The 20,441-nt window shown below is 40.7% G+C and overlaps 1 protein-coding gene across 2 annotated transcripts in view; it reads left to right on the forward strand.

Moving 5' to 3' along the window:
* The window catches only part of LOC137444863 (sodium channel protein type 5 subunit alpha-like), a 227,243-nt gene that overhangs the window by 39,064 nt on the left and 167,738 nt on the right, over nucleotides 1-20,441 (forward strand). For both annotated transcript variants that reach the window (XM_068145943.1, XM_068145942.1), the window contains exons 2-5: nucleotides 6,982-7,300; nucleotides 9,034-9,151; nucleotides 14,440-14,530; nucleotides 18,446-18,574. In XM_068145943.1, the coding sequence (XP_068002044.1) occupies nucleotides 7,034-7,300; nucleotides 9,034-9,151; nucleotides 14,440-14,530; nucleotides 18,446-18,574 (605 nt within the window). In that variant the 5' untranslated portion in view covers nucleotides 6,982-7,033. The remainder of the gene's footprint in view (nucleotides 1-6,981; nucleotides 7,301-9,033; nucleotides 9,152-14,439; nucleotides 14,531-18,445; nucleotides 18,575-20,441) is intronic.

Genomic DNA, 20,441 nt, shown 5'->3' on the forward strand with positions numbered 1-20,441 from the left:
GGTGTGAGCAGTATATATGATACTTGGCACAACATGGAATTTTCCCCTAGGTATAATTCTTATTGCTTGTTCAGAAAAGCTACTGACTGCATCCTGAGCTGAAGACATTCCTCTTTCTTGCGAGCTCTTTGCAAGTGCTATTGGTTCAGAGTAGTGAAGGAGAAGTCCTTCTCAGCATCTGAAGCCTGAGTAGTTTGTAGTAAAATAACTCTGAGGCTAGAAAACCTGTTGAGTGCAGAGAGTTACGATTTTCAGCAAAATATAGAGACACACATTGGTAACTGTAATGTGCTGCTTCCCTCTTGCTTTATTTATGTCATTTAGTTGCAGCTTAATTTGAAATAAAAGCACCTGCAAAGAAAGCAGCATATTTTTAGCTCACTAAAAATATGTATTTTATCATAAGAGAAGACTTAGTGCCAGCATTTAATTCTTGGCAAAACATTTGTCATCCCCAAATACTGTTCTAATATCAGGATGAAATCTTCTGAATTCATTTCCTTTTAGCACATGCTAGCTTTTTGAAGACACTATCTTATCAGTAAGTCATTGGTAATGTCAGAATGCTGTGATTCTGATGAGCGAGATGCCAGCAAAACTCATTAAACTGGATTTGAAAGAAGATACAGCCAAGGCAGAGCTGGCGGTGACGAAAAGCTCCTGGGTTGGTGACTCTGAGATTTTGGGTTGGACGTTTTGTGTTGTGGTGGTTTTTTTATCCCAGTGATGTAAATGCAATGAGTTCTCTTATTTGTTTATGTCTGCCCCTGGTCAGCATGCATGTGAACAAACAGGGCTTGTTTTAGGAAATCTGTGTTATGCAATTGCATATCAACCTGCAGGTTTGCTTCGTGATATGGGCAACAAGAACAACTCTGTGTTGCAGCTCCTCCTGTGTCTGTCTGGGGCTCATTTCAATCCTGTGCTTTTCGTGGGAGACCTCATTCAAGATCTAAACATTGCACCTGTTTCCATCAGATCTTTGTGGAATACAAACCTTTTCCCCTGTGGGCTAGCCACAGGGATCTGTGTGGTCCTTGGCAGGCACTGGTGTCTCCAGCATGTCTCCAGCATCCCTTTTTTGCACCTTTGTCTCTGAGCTCACCCAACAAGATAGCTCTGGATAAAAATAATTGGCAAATCGCCTTCATGTGTTGCAAAAACCGCAGGGTTTTGTGGCTCCCTGCAAGTTTGGTTACCCTCTAGGCCAAGGAGGGTCTATAGAAAAGATTGGGACAGTATTTTCAGCAGGGCCTCTTGTGACAAAATGGGGTGATGATTTTAAACTAAAAGAGGGGAGATTTAGACTAGATACAAGGAATAAGTTTTTTACAGTGAAGGTGAGGAAACACTGAAACAGGTTGCCCAGAGAAACTCTTGAGGTAGTCTGAACAGGGCTCCTGGCTGCCTGATCTATTCAGGGATATTGGACTAGATGATCTTTAAAGATGCCTTCCAACTCCAACCATTCTATGAGCCTATGGTTTTTTTAAAGCCTCAATTACTCTCTGGTGTTCATGCTCTGCTGGGAAGGTGATATCTTTAAAGAAAGCATTTCTGTCTGAATATTCCTGGTTCTAACAGATCACTTCCCCAATTTCTGTGACTTCTTTAGGATGGGTAGAGCTGTGCTGGTTTATGCCAGCTGGAGAAGTGGTTGATTATATGTTAGGAATGTGTCCTACCAAAAAGAATTAATTGTTTATGGTCTTGACAAAATGATGCCTGTTGGAAAAAAAGAAACAAACCCAGGTATCAGTTTAAGCTGAAGTAGTAAGTGTGCTGTGTAAAATATCAAGGGCTGGATTATTCACTTCCCCCATGTTTTGATGTGGGAACACAGACCCTCAGAGTGATTATTAACAGCAACTGAAATTTTGCAGTTAAAAGAGAGTGTCCCCCTGCCAGCTCCTAGCTGTGGAATGTGAAAAGCAGTATAAATATAAGTTGAATTAAGTCTCAAAAGGTTGTCTGTTGACTGTCAGCAAAATTATGGAGTGTCTAAGCCACCTTGACTACTTTAGCCTCTTGATCTTTATGTAGAAGGTTTCTATTTGTTCTTGTTTAAGAGCAGTTCTCCATGAAGCCATTACTTCCTGTTTGGAATAAATGGGTGTATGTGTAAGTTTACACATATGTGAATCTATGCCAGTGACCTCCAATTAGATGTGTTGTCATATTGTTCTTTATTTCTCTAGCCTATTATTCTCCTGTTTTGCAGTGCTCTGCAGGTCAAAGGCAAATGGCAGAGAAGGGGAAAAAGATGACTGTGTTCTGTGTGATCTCAAAGATTGAAAAGAAACCCATCCTCTAGACTGTTTTTGCTACTACAACAGTTGGGAATGCAAAGCCTGTATTTAGTCACAAACATTTCTTAAAAAGAGAATTAAGATTCTTGACTATTATTTGGTAAGATTTAAAGTCTAGCAAAATCAGAGTGGGATCATACCTGCTACCATGGGCTATCATCCATCTGCAAGACCATGGTCAATTGTAGCTGGAGAGTGACATCATTGCAAATCAGTAGGGCTAGGTGAATACAGTTATACTTGGCATGAGCATGTCTGATGGTATCTAAACTTTAGCCAGTGCCACTATCACATTGTTGATCTTAAAGTTTGCTTCCTTTATTATCATTGCCAGAAATATATGCATACATCTCCTTGATAACACAGCAACAAGGAATGCTATCTCATCACGTAAGGAGATGGCTCTGCAAGAAGTCCTGACTTGTTTGAAGTCAATGCCCAACAAGGTGTGGTGCACATCAAGGATCTCAGCCTCTGCTTCCCTTTTGCTTCTGGGGGAGAGGCATGGGACCTCCCTGCTGGCTCATGGCAGCATCTTGAGCCCTTATAGGGAGTTAGTAGGTGCTAGGGTGGTGGTTTGAGTTCACACAAGAGCAGAAGGACAGTTAGGTGGAGGTAAGCAGGACTTATTTTCCCTGTATTTACCTCTTGCCCAAAGTAGCCTTTTGTAGTGATGGTCACCCATCCACAAGTAGTCAAGGAGAAGCTTGCTGGGCATGAGAGTGACGTTTTGAGAACCTGAAAGGTCTTCTGAGCTGCAGGGGCTGAAGCCTATGACAGCAAGGCTAAAACTGTCCCAGGAAAAGGCATTTATCATTCTGAATTAATACAGGCATGAGTAATATCTTAGTTGTTTGTAGTGTTCTTACTTCTTGCCATGCCACAGGAAAAAAAATATGCATCTTGGAGCTTTATTTTCTTATGCACATTTTGTTTACATAACCAGCACATTTTTATCAGCAAGAACCGATGTTAACTGAGTTTAAGAAAGACAAAGCGAGAGGGAAATGTTCGTTCTGTGCATGGCGATATCACGGAAACAATGTGTTTGAAGCCTTGCACTTCAAAAATATGCCTGAGAGGAATGGAAAAATCCAGGCTCATATTGTGAGAACGTGAGTCACTAAAGCTATTATCTCTTAAGAAATGGCATTGCAGCTCTTTGATTCAGTGATTGATGATTTCTCTTTTTAAGTTGCGGTGCTTTCTTTCTTAGCCTTTTAGAAATCATCTGGGCTAACCCTGGCTATTTGTGGAAATGTTTGCAGTGCATAGATTAAAAGATGTTAGACACAGCAAGGACCCATGAAATTATCTTGTCCATTTCCTGAAAGCATATGAAATTGGCAAAGAATTGGACTTTCTCTATATATATTTATATTAAAATTTGGAACTTTAACCTACATACAATAGGAAGACAAAAGATGCCAATGTTTATCAATTGTAGGGATGCTGGAAAATGCATTAATATTTTTTTGAGGAAAAATAAATAAGAAGATTTAATGAAGTTTGTGCACCATTTTCCCAGTTGTTCCTAGGCAGCTATCTTTCTGGAATTTGCAGATAAAATGGAAATTATCTGCTTTTGACCAGCTTGACATGGATTCAGTTTTCTAATAAGAAAGAGCTTTAAGCACAAATAATTCCCTTGAAAAAAAAATAAATTAAAATAACTATGACTCCTCATTTTGATTAGTTTTGGTGGTGGTGTTTTTTGGGCTTTTTCTTTAATGGCTATTTTATCTCCCTTAGCATCCCTTACAATTATTATACTTTCTCCTTGTAAAAGTTTTGACCAGCTCTGTTGCCAGAATGGCTTCTTTCAGAAGACTTTAAGGAAGTCTGAGAAGGATGCTGAACATTCTAGTCAAGATTCAGTTTTTATGATCAAACAACACTCATGAAAACTGCAGCACTTAATCAAGATGTTCCCCACATTCTCTTGTCATCTCACTAAAGTACTTCACAACCCTCAAGCTATGTGGCTCTGTCTCCAGCTCAGCTATATGAAGAATGTGGTGCAGAGTTGGCTACCACCATTTTTCTAGCACAAGAAATTTCTGCATAGGTTGGAGGAAGACACCCAACCCATGCTCAGAAGCACTGGAAGCAGATAGTTGGTTTGATGTGGGTCACAAGCTTCTGCATATGTACTGGGGTATTAACTTTGATTCTCTGTGTGCTTCTGCATCTGCACAAGCTCAGGCCAGCCACAGTGCTGGTAGACAGATTGAGCCCTTGCCCAGGGCAGCGTAAGCTGGCTTGTGTTGGCACTGGTGCTATGTAGGGATAAAAACACATAAGATCAGATGATGGATTTCTCCATACTGATAGTGTAGGAAGAGTGTAAAAACCAGGCAAACATAGAGAGTCTCTTGGATGCAGCCAAAGTTTCTCAGACACAAAAACTGCATCTTTGTGTTTAAAAGCATTAATGAATGGTTTGCCCTTGGATTTATCTTACGGCTTCGTGAATCCTTGCCATTTAAAGCCAGTAAGATTCACAGGATACCTCTGCTCCATGTGGAAAGTGGATCCAGTAGTTGTTTTAAACCTGCTGCTCTCTGTTTTCATGTAAAGTTTTTCCATTCTTGTATTATGAGAAAAAAAGTGAGCAAGCATTCCCCATTCGCTGTCTTCACAGCACTCATGATTATTTAGACCTCAACTAACAGCCTGCGATGATCTTGCTCTGATTTAGAGTCCTAGTCTGTGCCTCTTCAGAAGTACTGATCAGCCAGTGATTTTTGTTGCCTCCTTGAGCACTGAGACAAGTTTCACTGTGAAGAAACAAAAATTGGAAGGACAAAAAAAACCCTCTGAGAATTCTCTAGCTACCTATACTGATGTCATTTATAAAAGAAGGAATTCTACTGGCTTGCACTGGTGCTTAGTCACAAAGCACTCAGCATAAGAAAACTGTGGGAAAGCTTCTAATTTCCTGATTTTCAGGAGGAGGGGGATAAAACCGTGATGTAGTGGGAGAAGGAAAAGGAATAAAGAGAATAAATCTAAATAAAGAAGAGCATCAGAACACCCAAACTCCAGGAAGGCTAATTCAGTTTAGCCCTGCTTGTTCAAAGAAGCAGTAATTCAGAGTATAACGTACAAGCTGCAGTAAATCATTCCTATATGATAGGCTGTGATCAATGACAATTTAATGAATTCATTTTAAAACGAAGTCAGAGTAGGAAAAACAGTAGTTATTTGAAAGAGTACTTAAATAAATTGAGTCAATAAATATGCTATTTGTCATGCAGAGTCCAGTTAAAGTCTTGTTTGCTAACAAAAATGCTGTCATCACAGAGCCTAATAGAAGCACACTATCTGGAACTATCCACTGTAAACAGACAAATACCATCTGAAAGCAGAAAACAACAATTGTAGCTGAACAATGAATTGTATCCTGCACTCTTCAATGAATGCAGTAGGGTAGCCCACCTCACAATCTACTATTTTGTTTGTCACCAGCTTGTATTCTGATTTAGTATGAATGGTAGTGAACAAACAAGGGCTGTGTTTGTTCTATACAATGAGTTTTAATTGTTGTGTAGCAAGGGTTTCTCTTGGGGAAAATGTGCCACTAAAGTCACTGTTATCACTGCAAAATATGGCTTCAGTGAGCTTGGATGGTATTCTGCAGGCTACTACAGCAGGGATAAGCTTCCTTTCTTTTCAAACAGTAGGTTTACATTAATTTTCACAGCTATCCATGTTGTTTAGTGCAGATACAAGAAGGCTTTTTGTTCTACAGTGTTTTTCACACTCGGCTTTATTTGTGTAAGTTGAAGAGATGTGGCAATTCTCACTTGTTTTCATCCAGGCAGGGGCTGGAAGTTTTAATGGTAAAGCAGCATCAACCCAAGATGGCCAAACCTCACAGATTTGGGTTAGATGTTCAAATCAGTATTGGGTGGAAGGAGCTTGGATTTCAAATGGGATGAACTGGCAGCAGAGACTATGCAGCAACTCAGAGCCTTGGAGTGCTCTCATGAAGGTCCACGGACTTTGCCAAGCCCATTTGGGCTTCCAGCTTCCTTCAGACTGCAGGGTATGGAAAAGAAAAGGCTCAAAAATCTTGGTTAATACCGTGAGCATTTTATTTCCTATCCCAAAGGAAAGCAAAAATTATGTTGCAGAAGCCTAAGAGATTATGAAGAATTTCTGTGCGATTCAAGAATCTGAACTTGACCTCTCACTCTTTAAATTTGGAAGAGAACAGCTGGGGCATTTTTAGAGGTTGCATCATGTGGCCGGAGATGGTCTGATTTAAATCTGCCCTGCAGTCATCTTAGGCACATTATTCATCCACTCCCAGGGATGCATTTTCAAAAATGAGTTAGGAATCCAAATCCCTGTGGCTTTCAATGAAACTTAAGCTTCTATGAATCTAAGTTACTCCTTCGTTTGGATTTAAGATCCCAAGCGAGTGAAAAGAATACTCCACATCTGTCTACAAAGTCTTTTTAGCTCTGACCACAAGTGGTTCCTAATTGGAATTACAGTCTCAGTCATTTTGGTTTTCCTTGATGTTCTTCTGGCTACGTACAAATAGATGAAGGTTTCCTGGCAATAGATAGCCTACAAGTTATTTGGGTTATTTTTGTCATTCTGATGGCTTTGTCCTTCTTGCTTTGCTCCTGATGCTAACCTTTGCTCCTTTTTGTTTCAGCTGTTTCCACTACTAGGAGTAAAGACCAGTAAAGACAAAGCAGGATGAAAAGATGGCTGACTTCTTGTTACCACCGGGTACTAACAGCTTCCACCGGTTCACGCCTGAATCCTTGGCTGCTATTGAGAAACGGATTGCGGAGAAACTTGCAAGGAATGCAAAGCAGGAGTACAGAGAGCAGCTGGGTGAAGAAGAGAAACCTCAGCCTCAGTTTGATTTGCAAGCTTGCAAGAAGCTGCCCGATATCTATGGGACTGTTTCTCCAGAGCTCATTGGGGAGCCATTGGAGGACATTGACCCTTTCTACAATGATCGTAAGGTGAGCACCAGGCAGCCACAGGGCCTCTTTGCTTTTGCTAAAGCACTGAACACTGTCACTGTTTTAAGGGCTCTGGGTTTTATCTTTCTACAGCTAGTAAAAATAGTGGGTTTTTTTCTGGGTTAAGGATCAGAGTTTCAGCATGAGCAGGGCTTCTCAGAAATGTCTAAAAGGGGAGCAGAGAGGGATAAAAAGCATAATTAAAACTTGGGTGTTTTCAGATAACTGTGAGTATGAATATATAGTGTCTGAAAAGAGCAGAGCAGTAGCTGAGTTAAATTAAGCCAGAGGCTTTTATCTACCCTATCTTGCCTCCTGCATGAGTCCCGACTCTTCACAGGTCTGTTTATCACTTAAGCCCCTTGATGTTAAGGGCTTCAGGGTGACTTGAGTCTTGTGCTGGCCCTCTGCTCAAGAGTAAGAGACACCTCACAACCGTTCCCAGAGAGCAGCAATTCTTTTCCTGCTGAGGGATAGTTCCAACTCCATTTATGATGACCAAAATAACACTGAAGGGAGATGTGAGTAGCATGTGCAATGCTGTCACATTGCAGAAGGGTAAACTTTGTCCCAAAGCAAGCATCACCTGATGAGGAATCACGTGTAGGCTGGACTAAAGCCACAACAATGCAAACAGCGTCTCTCAAAAGGCTGTTGACAGCAGAGCTGGGCTGGTGGCTTACTACAGTTTGTTCCCCTTTTGAAAGATTTCACAAAATGGGGGGCAAAATAAGGCTTGGAAGCACAATGAATTTTTAGGCAGCTTCCAGTGCTTTCAGTTCCTGATGTTCCTGATTTTGGGCTATGCTATTTCCCATAAGCATTTAATTAATACAACAATGCTACTCCTGTTAAAAGTATAGGAGAGATGCAAGAACTACATAAGAAAAGTTAAATAAGATGAAGACAAATAGATTGCTTACCTGGAAAGGCCAGAATTAATTTACCTTTTAATTTGCCTGCTATCCCTGGGCACAAGCAGCAGGGTATGGATTTATAATTGTAGTGTCATGAAGGTCTTAGACTCAAGGTAGGTGAGTTGCTTAGAGTCTCTTTATTGGGTGTCCTGATTCTGTCTCTGAGTTCATATTAGTTACTCCATGTGTGATGGGGCATTTTCAGAGCTCTGTAAATTGGGCATCCAATTGATCTTTGAATTGGCCAGCACCCAATTCACCTTTGCTTTGGATTAATATAACTCAAAATATCGCTTTCCTCTGCCTATATTCACTTAAATACAATGACACTACCTTAATGCCAGGGTCAGATCCTGCTGTGGAGCTGTCTCATGAAGCTTCTTACTCGATGATACTGAAAACATCAACAGCGACTAAATGCTCGAGGTGGAGCACATAGGAGTAACAACATAGTAAGGTTCCCAGCGCCTGGGAAGAAGAACATCATAAAAATCCCTCCATTACATTTTAGTCTCGCAGACAGTTTTTCTTTTTAAAGGTGGTTCTTCTCTCTTCCCAACCCTAAGGTGGAGGTGACAGAACAGGACCCGGTAAGGAGCAAAGGAAGAAGATATTATTGTGGCATTGCGAAAGGGCAGGCAACATCGCTGCTGGGAGGGCCTGGGACAAAACTTTTCAGCAAGGACAAGGAATCTGGGGGTCTTGGGAGGGAGTGGAGAAGAAGTATGGAAGTATTTCCCAGTGGGGATGGAGGCTGGGAGAAGCTGAGCATAAATGCAAACCCTGAATGTTCTCATTTTCTATTTTATTTTCCAGACATTTATAGTACTGAACAAAGGGAAGACAATCTTTCGATTTAGTGCCACTCCTGCCTTGTACATACTTAGTCCTTTCCACCCAGTCAGAAGAGCAGCAATTAAAATTTTGGTACATTCATATCCTTTCCGTTGCTTTCCCTCCGTGTGTATTTTGCATGGGTTTTAAACACAGATGGATGGAAGTCTGAAACCATTTGATTTTATTAAGCTGCTGTAAATCTTCCCACTGAATTTGTTTACACAAAGAGAAATGCACTTGGATTCCTGTTCTGTTTCTTTTTGCTCTTTATTGTTATGTGTGCTATGAAAATGACTTTGCTGGCATCCCAGAATGTGAACTGCACTGGAGAGTCTGTCATGATTACTGAGGATTAAAAAGGTTATGAAGGGGCTTTTTATGTCTATTAAAGAGTCAGTGGAAGAAACTGAGTGTAGTAGTACCTTAGAAAGGAAGGGAACCAGGAGGCTGAAGCACACCTGGGAAAAATCTACATTGATGGAGAACTTTGCTGCTGAGCACTTAAACAACATGTCCCATGAGACTCTCTGGCACTGTATGCAGATGCAAGTTAATTTTGAACTGCATCAAAACTGATATTTTTTTTCCCTGCTTTTTTTCCATCTCCTGAAAGAGAACATGCAAAAATAGTTTTATTTCTTTTGATTTGTTTATTGCAATGTGTTATCCCTTTAGCAATGGAAGCAGGATGACCTGCAGGACCTTCCAATGGAAGGGCAATATCTGATCTCCCCTAGCTCTAGTCCTGAAATCATGCTGCAGCAGTTGGGTTTGGCTTGATGTTTTTTTTTTTAGCATGGCCACAGAATCATTATATTCTGACACAGTACACATCTCTCAGGAAGACAAAACTGACCCAAATGCTCAGCTCTGTGTGAACATTACTAAAACAAAATCCTTTTCCTGAGTTGCCTGCTTTTTTTCCTACCGTGCACATGGGAGACCTGGTAGTGATAACTCAAAGGCTCCACATGCTCCTGTGATGATCATGGGGTGTTTTGATGATGGAAATCCTTCATCTGCTGTGTTCATGTCCAACACAGAGAACTAATAATTACTAAGCAGGTAGCATCTTAGAATCATTGGTTTATGTTATCAAATTTCAGGGGGGAGAAAAAAAAAAGGGGGAAGAAGACAAATCCCCAGTGGTTGTTCATGGAGTGAGGGGGGCAAAAATAGACTACAGATATTCTAGCAAGAGAAAAAAATAAGGGAAAGCTTCTACTTAACAATAATTTTATGCAAAGATAAATATGTGATATCAGCCAAAGTATTATTATGGTTACTAAGAACACAGCATAGAATTTTGCAGAGGCACTTGCTTGTGGAACAGATGATATGTACACTGCAGCACATGCTGCCACATATCTAGAGCCCAGCAATGTTCATTAGGTACAGTAACATCAGCACAGCTGACAGATAAATAAATACTCAATTTGCCCAGGTATGGCCTGGACAAAAATCTGAAAATTGAGAGTCTTAGAAAAAAAAATATGTTTATGTAGATACTGCCTCCAGCTTTGGAGGCCTGCTCTGTCTTATGCTTACTTTCTTCTACACCAGCTGGTGAAGACAAGAGGTCACAGGTATGTGCATTATATAGGAACTACATGCCCTTGGTAGCAGTCAAGCAAAATGCAAGTATGCAAGAAGTTGCATTACATCTCCAAGGATAATGACCACATGGGAGTGAATTTGAAGGACACATCAGGAACAGAAATAAGGTCAGACAAGGAGTGTAAAATTTCAGGAGTGGAAGGTTGCAATGCAAGTAGCATTTTAATTCCAAAAAAAGCCCCCAGCCTATCACCTTGTGTTGATAGTGTCAGGAACTCCAACAGCTCAATCTTTGGCAAGCGCAGGCAGGAGGCAATAGCTCCAGTCCCCGCTAAACAGCGGTGAAGTTCCTGCATTAGGGACCAATTTGTTTTCTGTCAATAAAGACCTTCCACATCAAACTGAAACACAGAGGCCAATTGGCTGAGCAGGCAGTCAATATCCCAGGCAGAAAGGAGCCTGTATTGGCAAGTACTCGAGCAGATAATATCACAAACGTGAATCTGGGAACCACATCTATTGTCTTGCACGAGTGTAATCAAGCAATCTTTATTTTCCCCAGGGCGAAAGCCAAGCCCAGGCATTAACAAATGGTACCCTGTCACGTAAGTGGCTGAAGCCACTTCTTTAATAGACCTTATATTTCCATTTCCAGTCATTGACTGTGCCATGAAGGCCAACAGGAGAACAGAGTAAAAGCATAGGAGCTCTGGGGGTCACATTTCTTGGTTAAGTAGCTTACAGGGAATTTGTTTTAGACTTCAAGCAGGATAGATCCTGCACATTTGCTGCTCATCCAGCTGAGCCTGATCAGTCCAGTCATTCAAAAACACACCTTCCAAGGCAAAAAGCACCCACAGCTTCCTAGTAATGTGGATCACTTCAATTAACAACATATCCCTAAACTTATCCTAAGTATTTCTCTTCAGAATCTAGGAGGTCTCATTACCGTGGCCCAGACAGCTGCTAGAGCAAGACCCTGTCCCTGTCACAAGAGGACAGGGGAAGTGTAGTTCACCATTCCCTTGACTGAATAGTTTTTGCCTTCTGCATCATTAGTAGATATTATTAACATATTTATTTACTATTACCACCTATTAATAAGCTTGAACCCCTGCTAATATCTCATTGATGCCTTATGCTTCAAAGATTCTTTAGTTCTTGCTTGCCAAGGGCCATTCTGTGGTGCCTTTAGTTTCTCTAAGCAGATTGCTGTGCTGTATAAAATCCACAGCAATTACTACTCTAGTTTTTCCAGGTATTATAGATGTTGTCAGTTAGTCACTGATCCAGAATGAGGTTCTGGGCAAATTTACCTTCCTTAATGCTAGAATTATGGATTCTGGCACAGCTGTTTAAAAAAAAAAAAAAAAGAAAAGGAAAAAGAAAAAACAGAAGAAGAATTTCCAATCTTTCTTTGTATTTTATGCTTGCAACTTTTCTCCCATCCAATTCTGCACTTTTCCTCTGTAAGGGAAAATGAGACCTTGTGAAACACCAATTATGCGTAGTATTGATTTGGACTAACCTTTGCTTGCACATATTATATGTAATTTGGCAATGATCACTTAAAAAGCCTCTAGTATTCAGTCTGCTAATTAACAATTATCCATCATAATGAAGTCTAGAATAGAAATATGCCATGTTTGACTTGACATCTTTGTGCCAGAAGATCAGATTTATAACTTGCAGACTCATTTTGCACAAAGCCTATTCTAGAACTTCAAATTGGAGAGAATAGCTTCAATTTATTGCAGGAAGGATCCTGATGAATGGCTTAGTATATTTGATTTCTGGTCCATAGCATAATCCTTCCCATACTACTGGATGTGTTCACCATGTCAGCTCATGGATCAGTAGGCTATCAAAAATTGGAATTAAAGGAAGTTGTAAGATACACAACAGCCAACGGTGCTATTATGGCTTGTCTCAATTTCAGCTCCTTTACTCCCTTCTTCGAGTAGATAATCACCACTGACTTTTTCTAATGCAAACAACAGCATTAGATTTCAGGTAGGAATGCTAATTTTCATTCTGTAGGACTTTCTGTCTTAGCAGAGATCTCTCACTGGTGCATGACGAGTGGAAATGTTTCATTGGTTTATATTCTTTGTAGTTTTCAGCGTGGTTGTGAAACTCAGTTTGAATTCATGGTGCATTTGGTGCAAGCTGACCCCTTACATTTTCAGTCTGTATTCTCTGCTGTGTTCTCTTTGGTGTTTGAGTAAGAAGGTAATGACATCTGAATGTAAGCAAGCAGCTGGGAAAGCTGTTAGATTCAGTGTATACCACAAGGATTCAGGGATGTTTAAATCACAACCAGTCATCCTACAATAGGTGATTATAGAGGAATTTCTATGCTTGGGATCAAATTGAAGTGCAGTGTTTGTTTAGCACATGCTGGAGATACCACTCTATTTTACTGCTGTTTTCACAGCCTTTCATGGCATTTCACTGTAGCTGAAAAAGTAATCCAGTGCTTTCTAGGCTCGCTGCAGCTTACAACCTGATTGTGTTAACCAAATGGACACAACTTACAGAAACGTATCTCAGGCTGACATGAGAAAATGTGACTGCATATCAGATATCCATCCCAGTCCTTCAGCAGAAGGTGTTGGCCCAGAAATGGAAAATGTTTGTGAGATGAGCAGTCCCTTTGCGTTCAATTACTGCTTTCTGCCTTGGCCCTGGGGAATATGCAAGTTGGTTACTACCAATTTAACCTCCTAGTTGGTCCTGTGGCCTATCAGGAAATGCTCCACTTTGTATTCAGCAGAGATTTTGGCTCTGTGTAGGAACAATTTTCATGCAAATATTTGAGGATGTATGTTTGAAATTATATTCTTTGATCACTGTTCTCAAACTAAAGAAGGCAGAAAAAATTTGCATTTAGATGCTACTGTCCTGCCCTGGGAAGGGTCCCAGCCTATTGACTGAGTTATAGGCTGCTTTCCTTTGCCTTATCATCTGTCTATTTAAATGCATTAGTTAAGCTTCTCCAGTAGCATGGGACCTATTTTTAATGAAGGAGGATCCCATCATGTTTTTTAATTTACTTTTCACAGAAAGTGGCATGTGGAAAGCAGCTCAGTGAACTTTGTTTCCAGTTTCAGGAATTTGATTTAAGGTGCTTCTTTTTGTGTTTATGGCCTCATCTTAGCAGCTAAGTGCATGGATTATACACTTGGGAGGTTTGCTTTAGTCTCCAATTAGGGAAACTGGGGCTTCAGCTGAGGGAGTCAGCTTTGCAGACCAAGACTGACTATTGGCCAAGCAGGTTTGCAGACCAAGCCCTAAAATGAGTGCTCTGAAACTCGTATTAGCTTTGGTGAAACTTTATACTGAAAGCACAACTTAGCCCGTTAGAGAGATTAGAAAAACCAGATTTATAACTTGCCCTACTGCCTGAGAAATGTTTCAGGATGCAAAATAAAATGAGAATTTGCAGACACAGGTTTTTCTGTGATACTTAAATGAGACTAATCCCTCTTTTCATACAAAGTTGTGCACCTATGCACATTGTTATCTGACCGACACAGCTGTAAATTTGGGGTATTGTATTTTCAGAAGGCTGCAGAGTCAGTACACTTGTTTACTGTACCAAATATGTATAAAAGATGGAGGCAAAGGAGAAAAAAAACCCAAGCAAACTAGGAAGATTCCCTCATTTTTCTATACTTGCATAATTATTTGTTTCCTTATCCACTTGCAGACAAATGTGTGTTAGCCTTTCTTATTCTGAGGGAACCTGCCACATCTTGTGTGAAGTGATAAAAAAGAATTATGAAGTCTTATGTCATGCATTGTTTTCCTTAATTTGTTTCTTTACATTGTTCAGTATGTTTATCATGTGCACTATTTTAACTAATTGTGTCTTCATGGCACAATCAGAGACTCCGCCATGGAATAAATACGTTGAGTAAGTATCCTTGCTGGTTTGCAGCCTCCTTATCCTTCCTCTTCCATTTGTTCCATTCTTCTTGTGGTCTCATTTCTCTTCAGTAACACTGACCATACTATCTGTCCTGACAAAACCTATTTGTAGGTGTCTGTTGCCTGTGAAATCTCCCTTAGTAAGTAAACTAACAATTTTTAGCCTGCCAAGCTCATACTCACTGCTAAATGCATCTGCATCTAATGAAATGATGTTATTAGGAGAACTGGCCAGCCTTCCACAGCCCCCATGCATGAGATTTGATGCTTACACACATTAGGATAGGCTGATGGAGTTCCAGTTGAATTATTTCAGAAAGTACTTCCTGAACATAGAATCATAGAATCAATAAGGCTGGAAAAGACCTCAAAGATCATCAAGTCCAACCTGTCACCCAACACCCCATGACCACTAAACCACTAAACCATGGCACCACCCTGGAGGTGTTTAGGCCAGGCTGGATGAGGCTCTGGCCAGCCTGATCTAGTGTGGGGTGTCCCTGCCCATGGCAGGGGGGTTGGAACTAGATGATCCTTGTGGTCCCTTCCAACCCTGACTGATACTATGATAGTATGATATTTAGTTCTGTCCTTAAACTGAAGCAAGAGTTTCTTTTTTGACTGAGCACATCATGAGAAGTGTTCCCCCTGTAATAGTTGGCAGGCATAATTTATTGAGCAAGCATAAAACCATCCAGGAACACTTTAATGAGGATTCCTGCCTTTTCACATGGTCAAACCCTCAGAAAGAAAAATAACAAAGGTATCACTTGAAGGTTTTTGGGCTTTGTTTGTTTTTTTTTGTTGTTGTTGTGTTTTGTTGTTTGTTTTTTTTTCTTAATTAATTTTAAAAGAGGTTAAGAAGCTTCAGAAAGCCCATTTCGTGTCTTTAAGTTGCTTTAAAATGTTCCTCTTAGAAATAGATACCAGATGCACAAGCTAATCAACCCACAGTGCATTAAACAATTACTTTGGCTCATTGAACCAATCAGAACACACTTTTTATTTTTGACTGACATATGATAAACACAGCCATCTGCTGCTCCAGAGCCTGGTGGTTGGTCTACTCAGGGCTGTGAGGAAAGACAGCGAAATGCCCTGATTTTAAGTTTCATGAAATCATGCAGGGCATATCTTCTAGGCCATAAATTACTAATTATAGGCAGCACTGAACCAAATATTTCATCTGATCACAATAACATCCTAATCCCAGGATGTTTCATGTATTTCTGTAGAGTGTAGTGCCCTGAAGTCTGTCTGTGACTTTTCTTCTCCCCTGATAATTGCCCTTTTCCTCTTTGAAAACTGTCATACAGTAACATAGCCATGATATATTTACCTGAAATACAGATATCTCATGTGAATCAATATTTGCCCAGTGGGTCTACAGCTAGGAATTCAAACATTCTGGAGGAAAATATCAAAGTGCTGCTTGTGTCTCCTGCAAGCAGGAGGTGTGGATGATGTTATCAGTGCATCATGTGTGGCACACAAGAAACATAGGGTGGAAATGAAGCTGGTCTCATGCAGCATGGCTTAAATCAAGGAGACTTGGTGGGGTGCTTGGTGCCATGGGTTAGCTGTTTGGGTGGGTTGGATTGGTTGATGGGTTGGACACGATGATCTTGAAGGTCTCTTCCAACCTGGTTTGGTTTATTCTAATAAAGGTTTATTCTAGTAAAATCCTTCCATATTTCCTCTTCTCTGGCCTCCCTTCACACCTCTCATCTTCTTCTCCTCAAATGCATAGAGTGAAATCAAAGGCAAGTACTTTTGAGGAGCAAAATAACCCAGTGAACTGTAACTCAAATTGATTAACATTGGATTTGGAAAAGATGCATTTAATCCATTTTCTTCTGCTCTTCCAGAGACTCACAGGGGATAGAGGAATAACTTGGTGTAAATATTTGTCTCAGATCTTCCATTAAAACATTTTCCTTATCATTTTGGGGAGGGGGGGAGGAAATGAACTTCCTTCCACTAATATTTTTTTACCCCCCTTTTTGTTTAAATCCTGACTTCTGTTGTTAAAAGAAGCTGTTCAGTTGCTGGAGGACTTTGCCCGATCCATTTAGAATTAGATGATGATTATACAATCAATTAAACCATCTGACATGCTGAATAAACACAAGTACTTTATCGTTTTAATGAGCTTATGTACCGTTAAGTATTTTTTTTTTTTCAGTTCTTTGCATGTGTTTTCTGCATGTATTACTGAAGGCACATGCTTAAAGAGACTGTCACATGGGTGACCTATATTTGAAATGCCAGAGCAAAACTAAACAGGAGCCATGAAAAGTCAGATGCAAGATACTGCTCAGATGTACGGGCAAAGAGGAGATGTGAGAACCGTTTGATGCCCACTGTTGCACAAAAGCTGTCCTGCTCATCTCCATTTTGAGATGCAGCCTACTGAGGTTTTGTAACGTGTAGCTGGCTCTACTAAGTGTCATCTCATCTTCATGCAGCACTGGCATGCTATGGAATGGCAGTGGTGGATACTAAACACTTTGGGATGCAGCACACTGAGGTTTTATAACGTGCAACGGGCTCTACTAAGTGACACAATGGCAGGAGGGCACGAGATTTGCCACTGTCTCTGTGGATGCCCAGTTGCAGATCAGCAGAAAGACAGCTAAAAGAAAACATAATGAAATGATTCCTTCTATTGCCACTTTTAATTGCTTACACCTTTTTTTATAAACCAAACAGGAATCTCAGCATTTTTATATGTGGTGCCACCTTTTTACCTACTGATATTTAGGGGCTGGACAGGAAACTCAAGCTGGTGTTTCCACTCAAAGCCTCTAACATCATGACTTGCATTTTATGGGATTTGGGGGTTTTGTTTGGATTTTTTTTAAAAGGCTTTGGTGTCATCTCATCTTCATGCAGCACTGGCATGCTAAGGAGTGGCACTGGTGGATACTAAACATTTGTTGGTTTTAGTTGTTGGTTTTAGTAAGATATGGCCTGGTATGGCTGCATGTCTCAGATGGCAATATCAAAAAAGAGGTGGTCTGTGCCCTGAAGTATGTCTCTGATGGTAGGTAGGTAGGTAGAGCCCTGGGTGAATAAGGATCTGACTGTTGCAAGCTGGATACATTACTGTCCTCCACAGAGAATCTGCTACACTTTATTACAAGTACCTTCTTTATTACACAAGGTAAAAGGTGTATTCTATCCAAGATCTTTACAGGGTGTTGGTAATAAACAACTTATCTTGCTATAGGGAAAAAAGCCCAAAACACCCTTGTGTCTCTCTCATTGTCAAGCAGGGCAAGATTTCCTTTACAATATTGGAGTGGGAGCTGGTTTACACTTTTTCAGTGAGGGTATTCTGTTGTGTAATTCTGAGAGCTGGTATGAGTTACCATGGATAGTAAAACACAAGGGAAGTTGGAAGACAGAACACCTTTTTCAGCTAATAAAACCAAGTGGTGACACTTTTTAACCTGCTGTCCTTCAAAATGTCCTGGGCAGGAAGAGATGAGAGGTGTGAATGGAACAACTACTCTCCTTCAGACCAGAGAAGCAAGAAGTGTGGTATAATCCAATCCTCTTTTGCTGGCAGTTGCAGGCAGAGCTTCAAAAGTCTCATAGCACAGCTCAGCAGTGTGGTATTCATGCTTGACTTACTGAGTGAGGATTTATTAAGGCACACCCTGTGATGAAAATAATCTTCATGCTGTTGCTGTCATGAGTGCTTTCCCATTTCTTAAGTGTTCCTTGGTCCACACATGAAACCATTCATACACATCTCTGTGCTGCAGCCCTAACTCGCACGAGAAACCCCAATGAAATTGGTCGGAGTGTCTCACGTTAGTAGGGCTGGGTTGTGTGCCTCTGCTGTCTACTGCTTGCTAATACTCTTGCTTATCTTGGCCACTTTACTCCCCAGGTACACTTTCACTGGCATTTACACTTTTGAGTCATTGATAAAAATACTGGCAAGAGGATTTTGCATGACAGAGTTCACTTTCCTTCGGGATCCATGGAACTGGCTGGATTTCAGTGTTATTGTTATGGCGTAAGTAGAACTCCTTTGTGCTTTTCCAAACAGTGATATCACAGAATTCTGATATGCAATAGGAGTTAAAAAATAAGATCTGCCTTTTGTTTTGTTTTTCTTTTCCCACTCAAATTGTACTGAAAATGAGAAGATACTGAAGTGTATTAGGATGGAGGTTTTTTTTCCCCCTGAGTGTTTTCAGAAGCCAGAGGAATTCTAGATCCCATTCTCTCAATTCACTAGACTGTTTTGGAGAAATTATTTACTCCCTCTGTGCTCCACAGAGAGACCTATTTGTGAAATATCTACAGTAATACTTGTCTCCTAATGTAGTTTTGGGAAGCTTCAGACCCCTGAATACCAAGTGTTAGAAATGTGACTGAATACCTGTGTATTTAAATCCCTACTTTTTAATCTATCACCAGCAAAGCTGTTTTCACATTCTTCAAAACCCTCTTCACCCTGCAAATAATTATTGTTTTACTACAATAGAGAATTACCTCAAAGGCCTCTGAAGCTTGTTATATCACCTTGGGAATAGAAATTTAGCCCCCAATATGATGTTCCCCTTCAGCTGTATACTTCTGCTTAGGTTATTAGAGTGCTTTGAAGGATCTGATAGATTTGTGGCAACTGAAAAGATGTGGAAATAGAGGAGCAGCCAGCCAGTGCTTGCAGCAGACACAGGGGCAGCTGAGCTACAAATCCAGATTTTCTTCATAGCCAGAGAGAAAAACAAGTGGAAAGCACATGTTCACATCTTGAAGTGGAAGCTAGTACAGATGCCCATTTCCTCTTTGTAGAAGGATTTCTTCTGAGCACCCTGTATTTTCTGCCTAACGGTGACTATTTTCTCTTCTGGTTTTAGTTTAGTTCTTGCTGCCATCTTTAAACCTTACAGCTTACAGTGTGAAGGGAGATACAAGCCTCTTAGCGCTGACATTTGAGCCAAACTCCTGGGCCTCTGATATTTGAGTGCAACTAAAACTGGGGGGAAGTACTCAAACAAATGTAGTTCAAACTCCAGTGAGGGCCACTGAAGTTCATAGCTCAACTCTGGTAGGATGAAGAGATCAGGACCAGTGTTCAAGGAGCATTTTAACAATGCTCTTAGGTAGTCCTGCAAGGAGCACAGAATTAGCTTCAATGTGCCTTATGGAATCCTTAAGGTGTGGAATTCCTTAAGGGATTCTATGATCCTTATCAATATTTAGAAGAACAGCATGAAGATGTGTAATACCTATGTGGACTTCATTGGGCAGACTCCCATTTATTTTAGTAGGCTTTGGATCAAAGCCAGCCCTAGGCCAGAGCCTGGTATCTGTTACTGCATTCCTATGGATTTGGCTGAACTGACATCTGGCCATCGTGATAAGCTTTTTAAAAATGCAATGCAGATGGGGAGGAGTTTTTGGAGGTCATCACACATTAGGTATTTCAGCTAAAGTCTTTCTCAAGCAGCGCTAAGTGCAATTGTTCTGCAGCATTTAGAGGTAGAATGGAACGAGGCAAAGCATCACCAGCCTGTTCTCCTGTCCATCAGATGGGTGATAAAAGCAGGTTGCAACAGCTCATCTCTTTGTAAGTTAAAATATGAGTTTATCTGCAGGTTGCTGAATCCAGCACAACATGGAGAGTTTCTGTGGGTTCCTTCTATTCTACGGGGAAGGAGGTTTTGACAGTGAGGCAGAAAGTAGCAGGGGAAGGAGGAGACACAGCTTGCAGCCTTGGTAGTGCATCTCCTCCACCTCATCTTCTCATTGCAGGTGGATGTTGGGGAATGACTTCCCATTCTGCAAAACTCCCCTGAGAACATCTCATTTACTGTTGCTGAATTTCAGGTCTGAACAGTCAGTGTAGGACAAGGTCTAGAGATCCCCTCAGT

This window comes from Melanerpes formicivorus, unplaced genomic scaffold (genome assembly GCF_026170545.1).
Source record: "Melanerpes formicivorus ecotype bairdi unplaced genomic scaffold, bMelFor1.0.p_v2 SCAF_13, whole genome shotgun sequence".
Classification (NCBI taxonomy): Eukaryota; Metazoa; Chordata; class Aves; order Piciformes; family Picidae; genus Melanerpes; species Melanerpes formicivorus.